Source organism: Cyanistes caeruleus, chromosome 6, assembly GCF_971803275.1.
Source record: "Cyanistes caeruleus chromosome 6, bCyaCae1.hap1.1, whole genome shotgun sequence".
NCBI classification, from domain to species: domain Eukaryota; kingdom Metazoa; phylum Chordata; class Aves; order Passeriformes; family Paridae; genus Cyanistes; species Cyanistes caeruleus.
In genome coordinates this window covers 53,315,512-53,336,474 of record NC_141706.1, presented here as the reverse complement: position 1 = coordinate 53,336,474, position 20,963 = coordinate 53,315,512, and the positions used below count along the sequence as shown (strand labels likewise).

Below are 20,963 nucleotides of genomic sequence, written 5' to 3'. Positions count from 1 at the left end.
CCTTTAGATTTTGAAAGGTGATTTTTTTTTTTTAAAGGCATAGAAGGTGTAGTGGGAACATAAAATTTTTACTATGGAACTGACATGCTCTAGTAAGGGGAAATAATCATTAAAAGGTTTTAGTAGATATCAAATTAGCTTCCCAGTTAGTAAAAACTGTTTTAAATAACGATTTTATTATTTTCACAAAGATAAGTATTCTGTAAGGTTGTCAGTTATGATGGAGGTCATGGTGAGGGGAAGTTCTGTGGCTTGGGTCATAGGACAAGTCAGATGACTGACCATACTGGTCCTTCTTATATCTGAAGCCTGGGGTAAGCTGCTAAGTAATGAGCCTGCTTTTCAAAGGTGCTGAGCAGCTGCTGTTGAGGTTCATGCAAAAAACCAAGTGCTCTAGCTGTCTCCTTGGGGTGTAAATATGAATGCATCAGCCCACTCTGCACAGACGTGTGTGTGAATCTCATCCCATCTGTCCACCCGTCCTCCAAAGAATCTTAACTGAATTTTTTTTCCTGAATGAATTCCATTATAAAATGCTGGCAGATTTTCTGACCATCTTTACTGTTAAATTGCTTGTATTCGTGTTGCTCTAGACCTGTTCTTTTCCTTAGTGATGGAAATGTTCATGAGTGACTTGTAGTTTTTGGACCCAAGAAGGCAGAGCCTCTCTGCCTGTGTCCTCCTTCTGTGAACATTTATAGAAATTGCTCTACTTTTTTGGCCATTCTTGAGGGACTTTGCTAGCTTCAGAGCAAAATATAATACAATGCGATAGCTTGTGTTATGCTTTGCAAAATAGCATGATTTTGCTATTTGTGTTTCTCATGGCTCTGTTGAAAAAAATACTACATTGTGAATCTGCTATGGGAATTTGGCTCTATGATCCTTGTGGGCCCCTTCTAATTCAGGATGTTCTGTGATATCATGATACTCATTGGCAGCTCAGTAGAAGAAAACTAAAATTACAGGCTTTTAATATTTCAGTAATTACACTTTTATTACTTTGCAATTAAGGAGTATCCACCATATGCAGGAGAACATGCATACTCCATAGGTATGTGGTAGGGAAAGAAGGCTTGTAATACTAATTTCAGGATGAAAACTTTTGGTTGGTTGGTTTTTTTTAATGAGATAATTTCAGTATTCAGTGAGGGATTTTGGTTCTGTAGGAACTGGTCAAGTATAGCAGTCATAAATTTAGAAGGCAAGTAGCATGGCAACTTGGAGAACCTCTGCCCCTATAATATAAAGAAAATCCAAACACACCAACAGCTTATTGCTGCATTTTTAGTATGTTTTTTTGAAAGAGTCTGAAAGGATGAGGGTGTGAGAGACTGCTGTCTTCAGTAGTGTAGAGAGACTTCTTAAAAACCTTTTCTGTAGTCTGGTACATCCTGTGGTCCAAGGAGGTGGCCCTGGGCTGGACCTATGGGAGTGCTCCTGTGGTATAGCTGAGCTGGGAAAATGAGGTTGCGGGAGTAGCCTTTGTAGGTAGCATCTTTTCCATCTGGACTGGGTGATCTGCTAAAGAGCATGAAATATGCAGTTATGTTGCTAATCTGGACCAAGTCAATCCCAATGTGTCCTCCTTTCCTAATTTTTCCTAGGAAGATTCATGCTAACACAAGTGTGGGCCTGTGACTCAGCCATGCCTCCCATTCAATTTTAAAATACCACGTATTTTAGATGGAGCAGTCCCAGACCTGTTTTTGAAGATACCACCCATTTTCTCCAGAACTCAGGACAGTCTTTGGATTCTGAAATAACAGACTAATGTGATGAGCTTGGAACGTCTAAAAAAAAGGAAAAACTGCAGAAGTTTTATTACCAAGAAAATGAAGGTCAACCTTCCTGAACGCACAGGATGAAGAGGGGAAACTTTATATTTCTGGTAAAAATAAGTCCCTTGCTGTTGCTTCCTAAAGTAAAATCCAACCAAATAAAAAAAAAAAAACCCCAACAGAATAAGTGAAATGAATTGTTACTCTATTGCTGTCACCTTTATAGTAGGTAGTTATCTAATGTCTAACTGCCTTGTGTCAGTCTGAGATATAAATATAAGTGATAAAATGCACTTTATTGGATGTGCTGCAAATTAATTGCTGTTAAGTCTTAGTTTTTTCTCATCATGTTTCCCATAGAAGGAGACAGCTTGAAAGGGACCCATTTTTCATGAGCTATTTTTATTACTTAGAAGTAACTTGAAGCACTTATTTAAGGCATTTATTTTCAGTAGAGAAGAAAACAGCTGAATTCTCCTGTGTATATTCTTAGTTTCTGCTGCAGGATGAATTCTGCTGCAAAGCCAACTGCCGTGGTGGTAGTACAGCTGGATTGGAGTGCCTTGCCTCCACCAGTGCCAGCTATGTGAACCTATGTTCTGTTGCTTTTAGCAAACCATAAAACCAGTTCCTGCTATATATTACCAAGATAAATTCAGTGGTACTTAGCATGTTTCAGCTACTTTTCCATTTTGCTTTTGTCTACAGGCAATGAAATACTTAAAGTTGAAATTGCCACTGTTAGTGGGAAAACCAAAGGAGAGACTGTCCCCACCATAGTACTCATTGCCAGTGCACCCTGGAGATGAGTTGGCTGCTTTTTGTGCTTTCTGGGGTCATCCTGGGTTGTAGAGTGTATAAAGGGAGGAAGGGGAAGAAAGGGGATTGCAGTGAGAAAGGATGGCAAGCCTTGAAGTCTTATTGTCAGTTACTCATGGTAGTAGTAAATACGACATGGTGTCCTTTCTGTGACTTACCTTTGTCTCTTAGAGCATCTTTACTAGATGTAGATATTCAGTATTGAAACACCTGACTCAGGATGTGCTATGGAAGTGCATGTTCCGTAATCCTTGCTGCCTGGCTTCTGCTGAGCCCAGGTTGCCACTGAAAACCCTTATCAGACAGTAAATAAAATCAGTTTTGTTTGCAAAGGGAGTTTCCTAATTGCACTGGTAACTTGTTTGGTGTTGAAGTGCACGTACTGGAGAGACAATGAACTTGCCAAATACTGAAAGCTGTTGCTTCTTTAAGTTTCTTGGTAAAGAGAGAGACTGATGTCCCTTTGTCAGATGAGCTGGACTTTTAGAAGTGCTAGTTGTTGATAGTCAATGCAAGGAAGTGCCTGGAACCACAGAGCACATTGAAGCACACGGCACTTCCCAAAATACACTTAGATTGGTATGTGTCTGCAAATAGCTGCAGGTCACAGCTATTAAACCTGTGGTTACTCAGCCCAGTGCTGCTACAGGACAGTTAATGGGCTGAACTCTAGCTATAATAGGTCTTCTTGTATTACTAGAGGTATTCAGATATACTGCTGTCATCTGCATTGTGAATGCCACAGAGCTGAGCTGTGTAAGAGCTTGTTAAACCTCAGAATAGATTTATTTGGAAAATTCTAGTTAAAGCTTGAATGACACATGTCTGTAGTAATATATGAATATTTATAACACTAACTCTGCAAGCCTGCCTTGGTTAAGGACATGGCAAATGTCTGCAGTCTCTACAGAGTGGAGGAGGCCAGTCATTTTCAAATGCAGGAGGTAATTTTCTTGGCCTTAGTTTCACATTTTGCAGGCTGGCAGGGTCCCGAGCTGAGAGGGAGCGCAGGGATCAAAACTGGGTGGGCTGCGGTCACAGAACCAGTGCTGCCTTTTGGAAAGGGATGGCTCCAATCCCCCTGCACAGTGATGGTGTCGTGCTTTGCTGGGAGCAAAAGTGCTGTAACAAGGAAAAGATTCCATTCTAGAAAGTTCTGTGTAAAGTGGAAATACCTCTGCTGTTTCCCTGAAGTGAAGAATTGCTGCTTGTTTTGTCTGTTGTTTGGTGTAAGTTTTTTCATAAAGCTTCAACTGACTGGGCTTTCACCAGTTCCCGTGGGAGACTGCTCCATGGTCTAACACATTTGTGTGCCAGCAAGTCTTCCTGGTAATCAGCCCATACATTTCCTTCTTGTCACCCTATCAGTCCTAGTTAATCCATTTTGTATGGTGCTCGTATTAAGCACTATCTCTCTTCTAGGGCAAAGCACTTTTTTTGATGCTGATACTGTATTACCTCACCACCTGTTTGTCATGGCTGAAAGTAGGGTTGTTCCACAGCTACCTGGCTTTAGCAGTTCATGAGCTGTAAATCCACACCCTTTATCTTGTGGTAACTTGCTTGCTTTTAAAAATTTCAAACTAACTGCCTAGGAAATTTAGGTTCCTAAAGGTCACAGCTTTGACCTGGAAATTGGAATCCTGATGTTCTCTTGGCTGTCTTACCTGTGTTTCGGCTTCTTAGTGGAAATCAAGCCCTCTTGCCTGTTCTTTTTTTGCTGGTCACAATGTTTCTTCCAGCATTGTAGTGCTGTTTTTCCTGTCAGCTTTGAAAGGTGCAGAAAAGAAATTGCTTCCATTCCATGTATTTTGCAGAGATACCATATATTGACTTAATGTTTTTTTGGAAAGGACCATTGTTTACTTTATGTAAAGCTTAATGTCATACAATTGGAGTTTGTTCTCCTTTTTCTCCTTCCCTCCCATTTGCACTTAAGAAAACTCGCAGTTTAGGTCCCACATCCTGCAGCAGAAAGGTTTCCTGTATTACTGATCTGGTCCTTTCTGCATGGTATTAACACAAATGTGTATTTCTGAGGCACCTACAATTCTGCTTTCACTCAGCATATTCATACTGAGGCAGCCACATGGGGAGTGAACTTGGGTAAGGAATGCAGTGGTGTTTATTATGTTACAGACCAATATAGCATTGTGAGGAATCTTCTGTTTTGATTCCAGTCTTATACCTTTCCCCAAAAGGTGATTTTGATGTGGAGCAGGCTTGCAGGTAGTATAACATTAATTTTAAAGCATGTTTGCCAATAAATAAATAAATGAGTACATAAATACCAACTGCTTGCTGGCTTTCTGCTTCCTTTCCCTGCTATTGTATGAAACCCTCGAGAAATTTTCTGCCACTCAAAAGTTTCCATTGTGCTGTGTATAACAGTCCTCCAAAATTGGAGGAGTACTTCGAAGGGTTCCCACTCACTCTTAGGAAAGTACTGTTTTTTCACAAAATTTCCTTTGGTTCAAGATCTACGTATTCCATTGTTTCCTTGCAGTATTTCAGGCTGATTCAGGTGAAGCCTTCTGCATGTTTATTGATTTTTATAATCAAGTGAATTTGGCAAAACTATGTTGGCAGATTTTTACATATCTTTAATTTTCCTGCTTATCCTAGAGAACAGTTAGTCCTTCCTGAAAAAAGAGTATTTATCTAACTTGTCATCTTTTATTCTTATGTATTGCACTGCTTCTGGGAGTAATCCTCCAGTTGTAGCATGGTGCTATTTTATCCCACCCAGTGGCATCCCCAGCTGCTTCTTGCCTCTGGCAAAGAAGACAAATAGTTATTGTGATCTGGAGCCATGCCAAGTCTTCTGTGTCTCCACTTGGTCAGTATTGTTGTGTTTTATTTAGGAGCTAGCAGTGTTTGAATAACACTGGTTTATTTTGAGCCTTTCCTTCTCCATCTCCCTACACTTCCCTCCCCCTCATTAAGTTTTTGTTTAGACACCTGGGCTTAGTGAAGGGAGACAGCCCAGACTGATAAGCTCCTCAGTAACCTGAGAAAATACACTTTGAGCTTGAGGCTTTATAATAATGATGAAGAAAATGTTTAGTTTTTCCTACAGATTTTGGAGATTATTGTTGTCTTTTGTTAAATTGTCTGTCTTAGAAGAGAAATGTTACCAATTTTGAGTATACTGTTACACAGAAATTTCACTGAGAAGAACGTGAATGAGAAACTCAGACGGACTTTTGTACATTCCTGTCAATATTTGTTTCAGAGTAAACATACCCTCATCAAAATCAAATTCTCTCTTTTTATTGTCTACCCTTAACTTGCGTCTGCAGTGCTTATTTTCTTTGATTTACACAGAATTTCAGCTGTGATCCCTCTTTTACTGCTCTGAATAGCAGGTGACTTTACAGGACTGATCCTCTGCTGAAGGTTGGTAATCCCACACACATACTTGTGTAACTCCCTTCCATGAAAAGGCTGAAGGGTTTCATAGGATCATAGAATGGATTAGGTTGGAAAGGACCTTGAAGATCATCTTGTTCCAATCCCCCTGCCATAGTCAGGGACACCATCCACTAGACCAGGTTCCTCAGAACCCCATCCAACCTGGCCTTGAACCCCTCTAGGAATGTGGCATCCATAACCTCACTGGGAAACCTCTTCCAGTGTCTCACCAGCCTCACAGTAAATTTTTCTTCCTAACTTCATCCTAACATGCTCCTAACCTGCCCTCTTTCCCTTTGAAGCCATTCTCTTTTGTCCTGTCACTCTATGTCCATATAAGAAATCTCTCTCCATGTCCATTGTAGTCTCTGTTTATGTTCTGGAAGGCTTCATGAGTAGCTCTCATTTAAGGTGAGCATGTTCCTATCTTCTCTTCAGCCATGCCTCATTTAGCGGTCATGCCCATAAGTAATGACATGGTCTAGCTAAGAGTGATTAGCAGACTGTCCACTAATTTTCTCAGGGATTTGGGAATGTATCTTGGTCATCTTCTTATCTGTATCTTAGGGAAATTGTGTCTCTGCCAGTGTTGAAAAGGTCATGTTCTGCAAGCATGTTTTAAATAATTCTTGAAGGATGTGAAAAGCTTGGAACAGCTGAAATAAGTAAATAAACTGGAATGGGGGGGAAAATGTAATATCAAAACTCAAGATCCACTGATAGTAAAATGACTTTTCTTCCGAAAATGTCATATTGCGTTAATATGTTAAATGTAGCTACAACTTTTCTCTCTCCATGTCTTCATCTTTACAAGGATATCTGCTTATGTGTGTGTAGAGATGGGAAAGAGATTTTAAAAAGGCCTTGGACATTGACCTGAACAATAGAAATGCCTGGTCTATGCCTGCCAGATGTTCTAAAATGTATTATTCTCTTCTAATTTTAACCCTATCACGTGACTTTTAATCCGAGTTTAGCAGCATCTTGAGATCAAATTTTGAAGATACTTTATAAACCAGTATCTTGGTTTACCCAGGTAGTGGGTTGAACCCAGAGGGCAGCTAAGATCCCAGCCAGTTCCTGTTCACACAGGTGGGTTCAAATCTCCCAGGTGTGTCCCCTCCCAGCCTCTTGCCCTCCTCTATCCACAGGCTGCAGCGGCAGCAGCTTCAGAGGCAGAGATGGCCTGAGCAGTGTGCAAGCCCTGTTCAGCAATAACTGCAGCATGGGTGTGTTAACAACACTGGTTTTGTCATCAGTTGAAATTACAGTGCCATACAGGCTGCTGCTGTGAAGGAAATTAACTCTATCCCTGCCAAACCCAGCACAACCAGTTACTATCCAAAAGAGTCTTGTTTAGAGATCAGTTCTTGCTCCCTTGCAAAAGGAATATTTGGTAGTTCTAGGAGCTTTGAGCTTTTTCATAGAGAAGGAGCTCCAGAGCCTTCAGCATGCCTTGGAAGCTGGTCAAAGCGTACAGTATTGCCCCGAAGCTGGGAAGTAGTAATAGACTCTGCTCCTGGCTAGTTGCAAAAGTGGAACTGTAAAGGAACTGTATCAAGCTGCACGATTCTTGGCTGTGGCTGATGTTGCAGAGACCTGAAAAGCTCAACAAGTTGAGATATACTGGGTGTCAGTTCTGTTCTTGTAATTCTCACAGCTGCTGTAGCCTCATAAGCATGTCTCTGATGCCTGATCCAATTTTTAAAGACAGGGTAAAATGGGCTAATGATAAAAATGCATGGTGGAGGAAATAACTTGAAAGGGCTTAAGTGACCTCCTGGATGGTGAACTTCCAGGTGAGAGCACAACAGGCACTCCAGCTTAAAGGAAGTCAGTCTGCTAAAGCTTATTAAAGTAATGCTGGTAGTAAAGGGACAGAAACCAAGCCATTCTCAAGGTGCCTTGGAGGACAGTTTATTTTAGTTAAAACATTGCCATTCCATCTATAATCCTTGTATTTTTCTTTGGAAAAGCTGCTGTGAAGAATTAAAAACCCTTGAATGTCAGTGCTGATGGGCACTCCCCAAGGCCTACATCCAGGACCAAACTGGTCCCACAGCTGAGGGTCAGTAGGAAGCTGGTGTGGAGGATGGCAGTGTAGCTCTTGTATTTGTTAGACACTGCATGTGGCTACAGTTGTGCACAGGGCACTGGGAAGGATTATCTCTGGTTTTACATAAAGATTTCTGCCTTCCTCCACATAACCTCCTCAACACCCTGCGTCTTGTTCCCATGCAAATAATGTTAAGGTGCCATTTACTACACAATTACAGAAAGATATCCTTTTTAATGCAACATATGACAGGAATTTCCTGACACAAGTGGCTTTCTGATGTCTGCAACATCCCTTGCTCCAGCTCAGACAAGTTGATTATTTCCTCCTACCAGCAGATGTAGATAGGAATAGTTGGAGCTTTGATAACTTTATCTTTAGTAGGGGCTAGCTGGGTCACACGCCTTCTCTTTCCTGTCTGAAAACAGCAGCAAGGGATGGCCCTGTGGGCTGCTGGCAGGGACTGGTGGCCTGACAGGAGCTGACTGGAGAGGAGGGAGATGCCAGTTCAGCTGCCCAGGGATGGAGGGAAATAAAGGAGGCTTGTAGAGAGATGCAAAGTAGAGAGAGAAGTCGTGGTTAGAAACACTTTCTAATGTCTCTGGTAAGGTGAGAATAGGGAATTGGACAGCTCTGGATCACCTACCTTCTGCTGGGGGTCCACTGCTGAAGGTATCTGTACTCACACTGCAACACAGCTTAAAGGAAGCAGTGTTTGGAAATTGCCTTACTAGCTTAGATTTTTCACGCTGATGTGATGTGCAGAGTGAACTTAATCTGCAGGAACTCTTTTTGCCAGTTGTCTGAGGTTTTTAAGTCAGCTTTTCAGTTCCAGTGGGTTGACCAAGTACAATAAGTCAGGTGATGCAAAGGGAGAAAATTTGGCTCTGTTTTTCAGCATGGTCCATTAAAAGCCTCATTAAATAGAAGTTTTCCCTGAAGTTATATGACGATGATTCTTACATGACTAATACTATGAATTAAAATGGAAAGTTTGTTTACATCTTTTGTTTTCAGTAAGGAAAGGGGGTTTCATTTGGAAATACAGATTTATCCTGAAAGTTTCAAGTGTGCTTGTGCCCAACAGCTTTAAAGATATTTTTCTTAGGCTAACAGCAAAGACCAAATGCTCAGGAAGCTTGTGGAAGTGGTTTTGTCAGCAAACACGCCCTTTTTGCCAATTGGATGTGAAAACTTCTGGGTATAAAAGCTGTGCCAGCAATGATACATGATTTTGGTTTTTCCTGCTCAGAGAACTTGAAGCTGACTGGTTATGGTGAGGTGCTTTGGTTCCAAGTGGAACCAAGGAAAAGAGTTTGTGTTCATGTTATAGTTTTAAGGACAAATGTCAGAGAGTACTTCTAATTATCAAGTGATGGCACTGAAATGCAGTTCAGTGGTTTCAAGCCCCCTTTTCACCCTGAAATGTAGGCTTTTAAATACTCCAGTGGTGACAAATGACTACAGGGAAATGTGCAGAAGTTCAGTGTAAGTTCTTAGTTTCTGAAGAGGCTCAGAGTGGCAATGTGATGGTTTCTTTTCTGCCATGTCCTAAGTGAAAGTTAACTAGTTAAAAGCAAAGAGGAAAAAGAACATGTGTATGTATATCTTCTCCAACAAGGGCTTTTGAAAGGTAGGAATATATATGTAAAAGAAAATATATAAAAATGTTCACCATTTATAAATGTGTGTATTATACTTACCTTTTTTTTGTGAACAGCTTTCTCAGTGCTCAAGGCTCTAAGTTCAGCTGAGATGCCCCTGTGCTCAGCTGGTCTCTGTGCATGTTATTCTGCCCTTAGAAGTTCAAAGTGTCCTTACTCAAAGCTGTGTAGCCTTTGAGCTTTTTGTTTAGGTGTAGTGTCACACCCACACTCCTGCTTCTCTAAATCTAGGTGTGGTCAGGCTGGTAGATGGAGTCAAATAGGCTTCTGGAGAAAAGGCAGAAGATTTCTGAGCATTTGGCTGTTTTAGAAGCAGGTTTATGTCTCTCAGGAATTGGAAAAAGGGATGTGAAGTCTAGCAGTGACAGAGCTGTGTATATGTTTATGGCAAGCTTTTCTGAAGTGGAAGCAGCAGGATGAAAGAAAATGCTAAGGGATTGGCTGGATTTTTGAGGTGGGCAGTGGAAGTTAGCTTTATGTGTGGATGAGTGGTGGGAGAGAATAAGCTCAAGAATTTTGAAGATGAATAGGGGAGGACTTCCCTCTGATCCAAAAGAAGGGGTGATATGGTGAGAAATGCAAGGAATCTGGAAGGTCTGGATTGCAAGAAGGAGAGAGTTTGAGAGAATTGATAGTGACTTCTAAATAGCAGGCCCAGTAGTTTGGTGTTCATGTTCACAGAGACTGGTGTAAGCGGAGAGCTCAAAGAGCTAGCTGGGACAGGAGCAAAAGCAGAGGTTGAGGTAAGAGCCAGAGGCAGAAAAGCAGAAACTAGAATTTTGATTACAGTGATTACAATGAAAAACAGAGCTGAGGAGAGGAATACCAAAGTGTCAAAACTGAGGCTGCTGGTAATGTCTGCTGGGGCCTGGGGGCAGACGGGAGCTGGGACCAGCCCTCCCTGGCAGTTGACAGAATGGATCTTGCCCAGCTAAAAGTGGTGGAGAAGTGTTGCTGTGGTGAAATTTGGAAAGAGTTTGGAGCTACCTCTCTGCAAAGGATTGGAGAAGGAAAGAGGGAGCAAATGAAGCATCATCTCTGCTGATGCATGAGAAGCAGCAAAGGGTGTCTTGACAGTCAGCTGAGTGAGAATCATGACAAGTGCCTTGAAATCAGAGCTCAGGGAAAGAGTGCATGCAAACAGTTTGAAAACTAGGTTATAGCATGAGACCTTCTAGGTATGTCTGGCACTCTCTGTCCTCTGGTTGTAAGCTACACAGACAGGCTTTTCACACTCTGGCTGTGTCCTTGTGTTACACCTATTTTACTGCCTTCCCATCTTTGCCTGTTAAAATGAGTATGAATAGTGAAGATGCCTTCTATAGAAGGCATAACAACAATTTATAGACTCTGTTTTCTTGGATGTTTTACCTGTTGCTGTGACAGAAAGGCTTGAGATTCATGTAAACAGAGTTGAGTGAGGAGTAAGAAATGCAATTTTAGCTGTTCTTTTCCTAGCTCATTTAATTACCCCAGCATTCACTGTCTTCCCTGAATAGGAAGTCATTTTCCTGTTCAAACAGCAAAAAGGGAAAGCAAATGAGTAGTGAGGGGTGGGTTATGTAATTTTAAAGCCCCAACAGTCAAATGGCAGGCTTGTGAGACAATATTTGAAACTATTATTAACTAATTAAAATGAAGTTTTGACCTACTTTTGTAGCACTGATATTCCTGTAAATCAGCCCAGCCGTCTCAGTGAGACAAGGTGTCTGTAGGATCCTTGGAGAAGACCAGCATGGCCTGGCTGACTTGCCAAGGGCAGAGCTACAGCTTCCTTCTCCCTCTGGTGAGGATGGCTTGTCAGTCAAGTGCATGAGGGAAGACACCAGAACTAGGGAGTGTGCCATGACCTTGATTTGCAGGACAACAAAGTGCTGCTTTGCCTGCTTCTTCCTGAGTGATGTTTCTGATAGTCCTTTTTTAATCTTGCCTCTGTACTGCTCACTTAGTGCTCTGTTCATGAAGTGGAATGCAAGTTTGAATAATCTGAAACCTGAGATTTTTCTGTTTGATCTCCGTACCTCCTTGTTCTTTTGTTCCTCTGAGAATATTTAGGGAGCTCCAGGAACAAATGTGTTCCTGGGTAGGAGATTTCAATTTGTGCTGTACACCTCAGAATTCCCATTTACAACATCAAATCAGTCAGTATTCCAGTGTAGCAACAGTATTTATGATTAAGGTAAGCTATTTCCTGCCAAAAAGTGGCTTCTTAAGAATCTGCATTAGACCAAATGCTCCTATTCATAGTTTATAAGGATCCATGGCCACGGAATGTGTGGAAGGGATTTTCTATGTTCTTAAGCTTGTAACTTAAAAAGTTTAGTTGAATTCTTAAGCCTTCTTTTCATTTTGATTTTCTATTTCTAGTCATGGATGCCCTAACTGGGTAAAACTGTTCAATGGGGCTCTCAATAGCACCTTTTTCAGTAGTTTAACTCTTAAAAACCTCAAGTAAAATACCCTGGTCATGGTGATACTCAGTTTATTTTTGTCATGTCATCATAATTTTCATTTGTATTTACTCAGTGTTGTTCTATTTCTGATTCTCCCTTCTGCATGATACTGCTAAGTGGCAGAACCAGTTACACTATGTAGATATTAAGGTCTATCAGTAATCTACTTACTGTGCTAAGACTGCTAATGAAGATATTAAATAAAATGGTCAGAAAACCAGTGCCTGAGGAATGCCACTAGCACAGCCTCTCTGGTTTGCCACTGCTGCTTTCAGCATGCAAACCATTGTCAGCTTCTCTTTTATTTAACCCTTCATTCACCTTGCCGTACTTCTATGAGTCATTGTCCTTCTCCAGTTCCACCTGCCTATATGCTTTATTGAGAAAGAAAACGAAAAAGAAAGGAAGAAAGAAAAAAAAAAAAAGAAAATGCTTTGCTGCATTTTCTCTGTCTAGAGAATCAGTGGTTATACAGCCAGTTAGGTGGGTCTGGTCTGGTCTGGTCCATCTTTTTGAGATTCATGTCACTTTTTACTACATTTTTTTATTTACACCTGAAGATCTGATGATTTTTCACCATCTTCAAATGTACTGAAATTCTGCTGTACTGCTAAATCAGATGAACAGTAAGTAGTTGTCATTTTCCCCTCTTCTCTTTCCCTGATATAGTTGCCTCTTTTTTTGTTTTCTTTTCCCCTAATCATTTGGAAGCGCTGTATAAAGAATCCAGTTATTCAGACCCCTTGTATCACCGTCCTCTTATCTCCTACGTAATGTTTTGTTTAATTGAATTTTAATTTAATTTTGTTTTTCTAGAGATGGGGAGGGGTGCTTGCTTTTTTTTTTTTTGTACCCAGTATGGGAGAAACAGATTCCTTTCCCTTCAGCATATTAAACTCTGAAGCTTCACCTGACATCTGTGCCACTCCACTAGGCTCCTTCTGATCAGACATATTTCAGGTGTGATTGCTCTTATTCTAGAACATGAAAGTAAGATGGACTAAATGAATTTGAAGTCAAAGTGTTTATTCATTCCTCTCTGACTGCAGGAAGAGGTCTGAAATTAATGTAGTTATTGGCTCCTGTGACTCTCACTCCATGAGTTCTGGCTTTGGCTGCTGGTACCTGTTGATGTATCTGTATCCATCTCTGTTCACCAACTTATCTTGCCCTCATGACCAGCCTCTTTATTCTTGTTGAAAGCTGAAGCCAAACATTTGTGTAAAATTTGTGGCCATTTCTATATTATCTTTAATATTAACCCTATGCTTGCTACACAGAGACCCCAATTTTTCTTCTTTTTTGAGTATTCCCAAAAAACATGTCACTCTTTGGCATGCTGGTAAAAAATGCTAAGCATCCTTTATTATCAAATCTTGGAGCTTTTCACAACTCAGCAGTCTTTACTAATTACTTTCTTTATACATTTGCCATCCTGAAGTCATAAATCTGCTTGAATTGTATACTATTTTATCCTCTAATTTTATCTAATGCAGCTTGATGTAGCATTCTTTGTATTATTAAATTTTATGTTAGTTTTCCTGCTTCAGAATAGCTGAGTGATAACCTCAGAGGGATTGTCAGATGATCTCAGCACAGCAAAAGCAAGACCTTTTATCATTCTTGTTTAAAAGGAATTTTACTTAAAATGTTCTCTCTGGGCTATTGGTCTCCATGTGTGTTGGGCAGGTGCTGCATTGGATGAAGACTATTAACCTGAGTGGGAAAAAATGTCTGAGGTGTGGCTGAGCAGCAGACCACTTATGAAGAGTTCATCAGACATGGTAGAAAGTAAACAGCAAAACTGTTTTGCAGTTGTTGCAAAGCAGCTGGCCATTATTGATGACTACCTCTGTGACAGGGTATTTGCTGATGCAATGAGTCAGACCCACAGAGGCTCCAGTTAGAGCCTTGCCTGTGTCCCAGCCACCTTCTCCTGACTTCACTTTCTCCTCCTTTCTCCAATACCTTCTAGCAGTGCAGCACCAGTGAGGGATGAGTATAATCTCCACATATGCCCTTCTTCCTCCTTTTGAGAAATGATGAGCTGTTTCACCTATGCAGTTGTGTTCATTTCAGACCATTTCAAATGTCTGTAAATTCACCCTTGGAAGTAATGGTTTCATCATTTTGTCTCACTGGGAGCAGTGGTTTCAAGCTGAAGTAATGCTTTGTAATTGAAAGGCAACTTCACTCTTCCATAAACAATACTTGCTGGAACAGAATGGAAGGGAATGACACAGTCTCTTAAATCTCTTCATGATCTCTCTTCTGATTTCTACTCATGAAGCGTAGGGATATGATGTAGGTCAGCCTAAGCATGGCCTTCTCTATGTTTAAGAGCAACCTTACTCATTTTTATTTTCCCTTTAGGCTAAGTCTTCTAAACTTTTGTGTTTCTTCCCTGCCTTATTCCAGTGTACTTCTCCTCCTCCTCTGTCCTTTGCAGTTGCACAAGCATTACTAGCTATCCAGTGGTCATGAGCAGCACCATAAAAATGTGTTTGGATGAAGGAAGATTTTTTTTATTTTTTTAAGACAAGTATGTTTCAATTTTGGTTTGTTTTTCAGAAGGGATCCTAATTAGTTTAGGCAGGGGGTGAATAAAGAGCATAAAAACTTTCTACTTGGACAGCTAGTGCTCCCTCCACATGCATTTAAATTTCCTAGTACACAATAAAGAGCACACAAATTCAGCAAAGTGATGAGCAGACTGGTTTAAATGTACTTTGGGTGCTACCTACATTTGCTTACAACTTGGCATCATCCAGAGTCTCTTGAGAAAGGGAAATGCACCTAGAAATACAGCTCTCTGGGGGCTAGTAACTAACAGAAATGAAGAGGGTTCTGGCAGCCTGGCTGTGCCAGATGGAAAGCTTTGTTGAAGGGAGAATTACAGCAGAGACACAGCAGAGACATTGGCAATTTCATGGGAAGTACAGCTTCACATACTGGAGCTCTGACTGCTCTTGATGTTTGACAGGTGCTGCTGAAGAATTATCCAAAAGCTGAGCCTGAGCTGTGTGGTGTAAATCCAGAGCTGAGCTTTGTCAGCCCTTAGGAAAAAGGGTAGTAGCCAGGCTTTCTGGGGATACTTCTTGTGTATCAGCTTTTTTGCTTATCTAATCCCATGACCAAAAAGAAGGAAGTTAGGCAGTCCATGTTTGTGTGTCTTCAAGAGAAACTTTCAGAATATGCTTCCTTCATCTTAACATTCTCTGTATTCCAGTAGTTATTAAAAAAACAAAAGTATTTGTAGTACTGTAAGGTCTTGATGTTTTAATTCCATATATTGTGATATAATTAAGGGTTGAAAACGTTAGAGAAGTGAAGTTCACCACTCTCATGCCCCTCCCTCTGCTTACCTGGGCTATACTGGCTGTAGTGCTGCACTTGTAGTGTATTCTGGATTAGCTGGATTTTTTCTCCATGGATAGTGTCTCCATTCCACTCCTCTGCTGTCTACAGGGTTGATTGAGCTGTCAGTTCAATAACTGGGCAACAGCTCACCCAGCTCACTCAAAAAACCATTAAAATTCTGCCATGTAAAGTAAAAAGAAGAAGGATTTCTGGGTCTGATTTGACCATTACAGAAGTGGATCAGAGATTTTGTGCTACTAGGAACCACTTAGTAATTTTCCCATACCTTCCACCACTGAGATTTCCTCTGTAGCCTTTTAATCTGGTGTACTGAACATTGCCTTTTTGACAGTTCCAGGAAGTGAAGCAAGGCAGGTTATGCTGAATGTTCATTCTCCTGTGTTCTTGTTTTCTATAACTTGCTTTCATTCTTTGGGGCACTAATCCTCCCGTGTCACACATTTTCTGTTCAACTTTTCTCCTCTGCTAATCTGTGGATTTGTTCTGTTGCTCTTCTTAATCCACAGGAGCCTTGGTGACCTCAGGGGACACCCTTGGCAAGAGGCTTTTCTGGATTTGGGTAACATTGATTATTTCTCCTGCATTGCTGAAAATCAGCAATTGCCTTTCAAACCATCCCCGAGTAAGACTGAGCTGCTTAACCACTTGCCTACAAAAACCTGCTCGGTGCAATCCACTCCTAATGGGACACAAGCTCTCAGTTTAATATCATGCTCAGAAATAGCTGTTCCCACATCTTGGCAAGTTCTGAAAAGAACTTTTTGCAACTGCCAAAGTATTGTAGAGGAGATAAACCAAGCTGTTAAACTTTAATTGCTAGAATTTATTTTTTTGTGTGTGTTGGGCTGTAAGTCTAAAACAAAGTTCTAGTAACAATGTTCCGGTCCTGGGTAAGATAGAAAGTCTGAAAATGGTTTCTGTGAAGAGGTTTAGCCATAGCCCAAACATGGGATTTCTTGTCTTGCTTTTAAAGAAGCGAAAGCGGAAAAACTTAGCACTAAGAGAAGGATGATGCTCTGTGGAAATATGTATACCAGGTATACCAGAGTAAGGAGGGAAGTGAGGGGAAGAGTGGGAGAGGTTTGAGTAACTGGGGTGCATTATCTTATCCCAGTGTTACTGCACAGGCAAGAGCAGTGCTGCCTCACTCTTTGCTTTTGTGGGAGGGGGCAGAGGAGGCTGTGGGAAGGTGATGCTCACCAAGGTCCTGGGGGATTGCGTTACTTGGGGACAAGCCTTGAATGTACAGGGACTAGTCAGTTTGTGTAGTAGTTGGAGAAGTGATCCATAAATGGTGTCTGTTAGCATATGTAGTGTAAAAAAACCCTATGAGCTTTCTTTTCCTTCATTTTATCTAGAATACAGCTAGAAGTGAGAACTTCCCAGATGTTTCAGACGTCATACCAAGCTTCCAGAGTGGCAGCTGCATGCAGCTCCTGAAAATGTGCAAAATGGTCACACATACTCTCAGGCAGAATGCAAATTAAACATAAGAATGCAAGAAAACACTAAGAAACCATCTGTTAAACCCCGAATTTTCCCTAGTGTTCAAATTTCAGTATCTGGGAAAATGGGAACCCAGCTTCATAGGCTTTTGTGCTGCTCCTCATCTTTAGGCATGTCTTGATGCCTGGGATGTCGCTGATATTTGCCCGAGAGTCTGCATGACGTATCATAGTGTGGGTCTTGCTTTCCTTCTCCTTTGGTGGTTCTGTTAAACTAATCTGGGCAGAACAACAGCAGGTAACTCTAGTGTCCTGCAGTGGTAGAAGGGTAAGCTCTTTGGTCAGCCTTCAGCTTCCGTGATTTCAAAAAGACCAGGAAGAAGGTAGGGTATTTTCAAGGTGTTTCCTTCCTGCTTGGGAGAGTTCTCATGTGAGGTGGTGGCTGCTAGCGATGCCCTCTCCTCTCATCAGTGTGAGGGGGGAGGTCTCCTCACCGCAGCGGATTTCCTTTCTCAGTTTGCTGCTGCTGCAACAGGATGTGCAGGTTAACGCAGTGCTGGGCAAGGGTGGCGTGGAGAGAGACAGACCAGCACCTCCTGGTGAATGTTTTGCTCTTTCTTGACAGTCTTTGATGGTCAGGTCCCTGTTTGCCCTTTGCAATGGGACAGAGCTGGTGTTTGTTTCCTAGGGAGGAGTTCATGTTCTCCTTTGGTATCCTTTGGCCCCATTAGCAGCAGCAGCAAGTGCCGAATACTTCTGCACTATCTGGGTGTGATGAAAGCCCAGATAACTTTTTTTTTCTGAGAGAGAGAGATGAGGAGAAAATCTCCTAAATACACAAATATTTATTTAGTTACAATATATAGGTGTTTTAGGAGCTACAAGGAGCCTGTATACTACTGAAATATGCCAGGTAGCATAATGTCTTTCCTCCTGAGGAAGTGTTTTTTGATATATACTTTGTTATCTTCCATGGGCTTTGGCTGGGGGTCATTTGTGTCAGTTTTCTGCAGCACAGACTTGACAGCTTCTTTTTTGAGTGTATAGTCTCTGGAGGGACAGGACAGGAGTGGACTGCTCCTGAAGGATTTAATTCATGAAAGAAGCATGTGTTGGTCTTACTTTTCATATGGATTTCCCTTGGTTTGTCCCAAGAGCAGTCAGGCTTCTGTGCCATTCTGTTCTGTTTCTGTGCACAAGTAGTTCTTATATGTATGGATGGACATGCACAACTGTTTTCCTGATTTCCTTCAGGAATTTTTTCACTTTCTTTCAAGAGCAAGCACATTCTCTCCTGTAATTAGAATATCATGTGTATTTTTGTTTACATTTTACAGTAGAGTGAAACAATGAACTTGACAGTATTGATTTTTGCTGTTTCCCTTCCATCTCCAAAGCGCTTAAGATATTTTTAGATGCTTTCTTCAAGCTTTTTGGGAGAGAGCAGTGTCCATCAATAGATCAGCTGTCAGAGTTCAGCTTTGTGAAGACTTGGCTTTCTCATCTGGAGCTTGTGACTTTTTCATTGTGATTTGCTCAGCATTGATGCACAGCACAGGTAAACACTGGGGGTGGAAGAAGAATTTGAAAAGCTTTATTTTACAAGCCTTTTGATATAAATGTATGTGATGAAAATACAGGATAGAAAATAGCCCCAGGAATGGAAGATAAGGGCTAAAATCCCAAAGGTTTTCATGCAGTGAAGTTTAAGAAGCTGAATTAAGATTGAAATAAAGCCCACATGTCTTGGGACCAATACAGCCTTAGCAGAGAATAGCAGAATACAATAGATTCATCTAGAAAATTCCATATACAGTCTCAGGAATCAAGGAGCAAAGAAGTCGGGTCAGGCTGAAGATGTATGTCCAGTTCACAGGGAGGAGAGTGGCTAGATTATCACAAAGGGACATTTGGACTGTGATTTGTGAAATGTGTAGCACACCATTGACAGGTTCCTACCAGAAAGTTGAATGGAATCTTTCACTTTTGCAGCATTTTATGAAGTTTTCTAGCACTTGAGTTAATGTCTGATGATTTGGTGCAATCTGCCTACTGAGAAAGCTTAGATTTCTGATTTTCTTTCTACCTTAATTTACCTTTTCTGGTAAACTTCTGAAAGTTTAACAGACATTTTCTACCTGCAGCACGACAGGCTGCTGTGAAGGGAGATACACTCCAGTTCTAGGATGCACATCCTAGAACGCTGCTTTCTTAGCATCACATCGAATGAAAACAGCAATAACTTAGAGCAGCATCCTGGAGTTTGTTAGTGGGTTGGAGAATGGGAGCAAAATATTTGCAGAATAGCTGTATGGGTCTTTACTTTTAATGAAAATATAATAAGAGAAAAGTGAGGCTAAATAGAAATGTAGACTCTACATTCCTCAGGGATATAGCAGTGGACATTACTCTCTTTGGTTCAGATAAAAGAACAGGTTGGTATTAAAACTTCATTTCATGTGAATGCTAATCCAAAAACTATTTTGGAAGAAGAGCTTTAAAAAATAAATCAAAATCACAAATCCTAATCATGCAGATTCTGAAATACAGCTGATTATACCATGGACTGGAAACACTGAATAAAGCAAAAAATACACAACTATTTTTAATCATTATTATAAATTATATTTCTTTTTCCTAAATCCAACATTTGTAGTTGTTTGGCTTGGTTATTTTTTTTCCCCCTGAGTGAACAAATCCAGATTTTCTCCACTTGGACATAGTTTTATTTTTATACACGGCTTCCAGAAATGCATTTGTGTGGGATTGCAGTTGGGAGCAGTGGAGAGCCATGGCACTCTGCCAGGCACTCGCCCTGTCCCTGCAATACAGATGGATTGCCAGGGTTCTGGAGAAAAACAACCCCAAAACTTTAAACAAATTATGCTTAATGGAAATAAACATTTTTTGCCCTTCTCTATAATGATTTGGATAATGTGCTGGCTGTGTGTTTCTGGAGGACAGAGGAAGGGGGAAGGGGAGAGGAGGGCAGAGATGGAGCTCTGCGTGCCTGTAGCTTGCTTTCCAGTGGATTCTCTGGGAAGCCTGTGGGAGAGACTGTCATTTCTAAGCTTGGAGTGTTTTGTAACTTTCAGCCCATCCTTCTATTAAAAGGTGGGCAGGCTGGCTGCAGCCAGCTATGATAAGAGCATTTATCTACTGGTTGGTTTCTTCCATATATGGACTTGAAGGACCAGGAAAAGCATACAGAACTCTATAATCATTTTGATTGGAAAAGACCCTTAAAATCAAGTCTGGCTGTTAACCCTGCACTGCCAAGTCAACCAACAAACCACATTCCCAAGTGCCACATTTACATGTCTTTTAGATACCTCCAAGGATGGTGACTCCACCACTTCCTGGGGCAACCTGTTCTATTGATTGACTTCTTCCAGTGAAGAAATTTTTCTTAAGATCCAATATAAATCTCCCCTGGTGCAATTTTAGAACATTTCCCCATGTCTTATCACTTGTTACTTGGGAGAACAGACCAAGACTCACCTGGCTACAGCTTCTTTTCAGGGGGTGTAGAGAGCAATCTGGTCCCTCCTCAGCCTCTTTCCTCCAGGCTAAACAGCCCCAGTTCCCTCAGCCACTCCTCATCAGAGCTGTGCTCCAGACCCTTCCCCAGCTCTGTTGCCCTTCTCTGGACACACTCCAGCCCCTCGGTGTCTTTCTTGTCATGAAGGGCCCAGAAGTGAACACAGGATTTGAGGTGTGGCCTCACCAGTGCTGGGTACAGGGGGACAATCCCTGCCCTGCTCCTGCTGGCCACACTACTGCTGGCACAGGCCAGGATGCCATTGGCCTTCCTAGCCACACCTGGGCACAGCCTGGCTCATGTTCAGCTGCTGTCAAATGGCACCCCCAGGTCCTTTTCCACCAGGCAGCTTTCCAGCCACTCTGCCCCCAGCCTGTAGTGCTGTGTGGGGCTGTTGTGAGTGACCCAA

At 41.4% G+C, this 20,963-nt stretch overlaps 1 protein-coding gene and 1 long non-coding RNA gene across 36 annotated transcripts in view; one reads left to right on the top strand and one right to left on the bottom strand.

The window, feature by feature from the left end:
* The window catches only part of ITPK1 (inositol-tetrakisphosphate 1-kinase), a 154,391-nt gene that overhangs the window by 60,249 nt on the left and 73,179 nt on the right, over positions 1 to 20,963 (top strand). For 8 of the 35 annotated variants that reach the window (XM_086893114.1, XM_086893108.1, XM_086893113.1 and 5 more), the window contains one exon: positions 1,608 to 1,891. The exons of the other annotated variants lie outside the window; for them this stretch is intronic. In XM_086893114.1, coding sequence (XP_086749240.1) covers positions 1,865 to 1,891 — 27 coding nt within the window. In that variant the 5' untranslated portion in view covers positions 1,608 to 1,864. The remainder of the gene's footprint in view (positions 1 to 1,607; positions 1,892 to 20,963) is intronic. 35 annotated transcript variants of the gene reach the window in all.
* Positions 14,741 to 20,947, bottom strand: LOC147652695 (uncharacterized). The gene is made up of 2 exons (XR_015288034.1): positions 20,515 to 20,947; positions 14,741 to 18,578 (listed from the first exon to the last, which is right to left on the bottom strand). It is a non-coding gene; the product is annotated as an uncharacterized LOC147652695 (long non-coding RNA).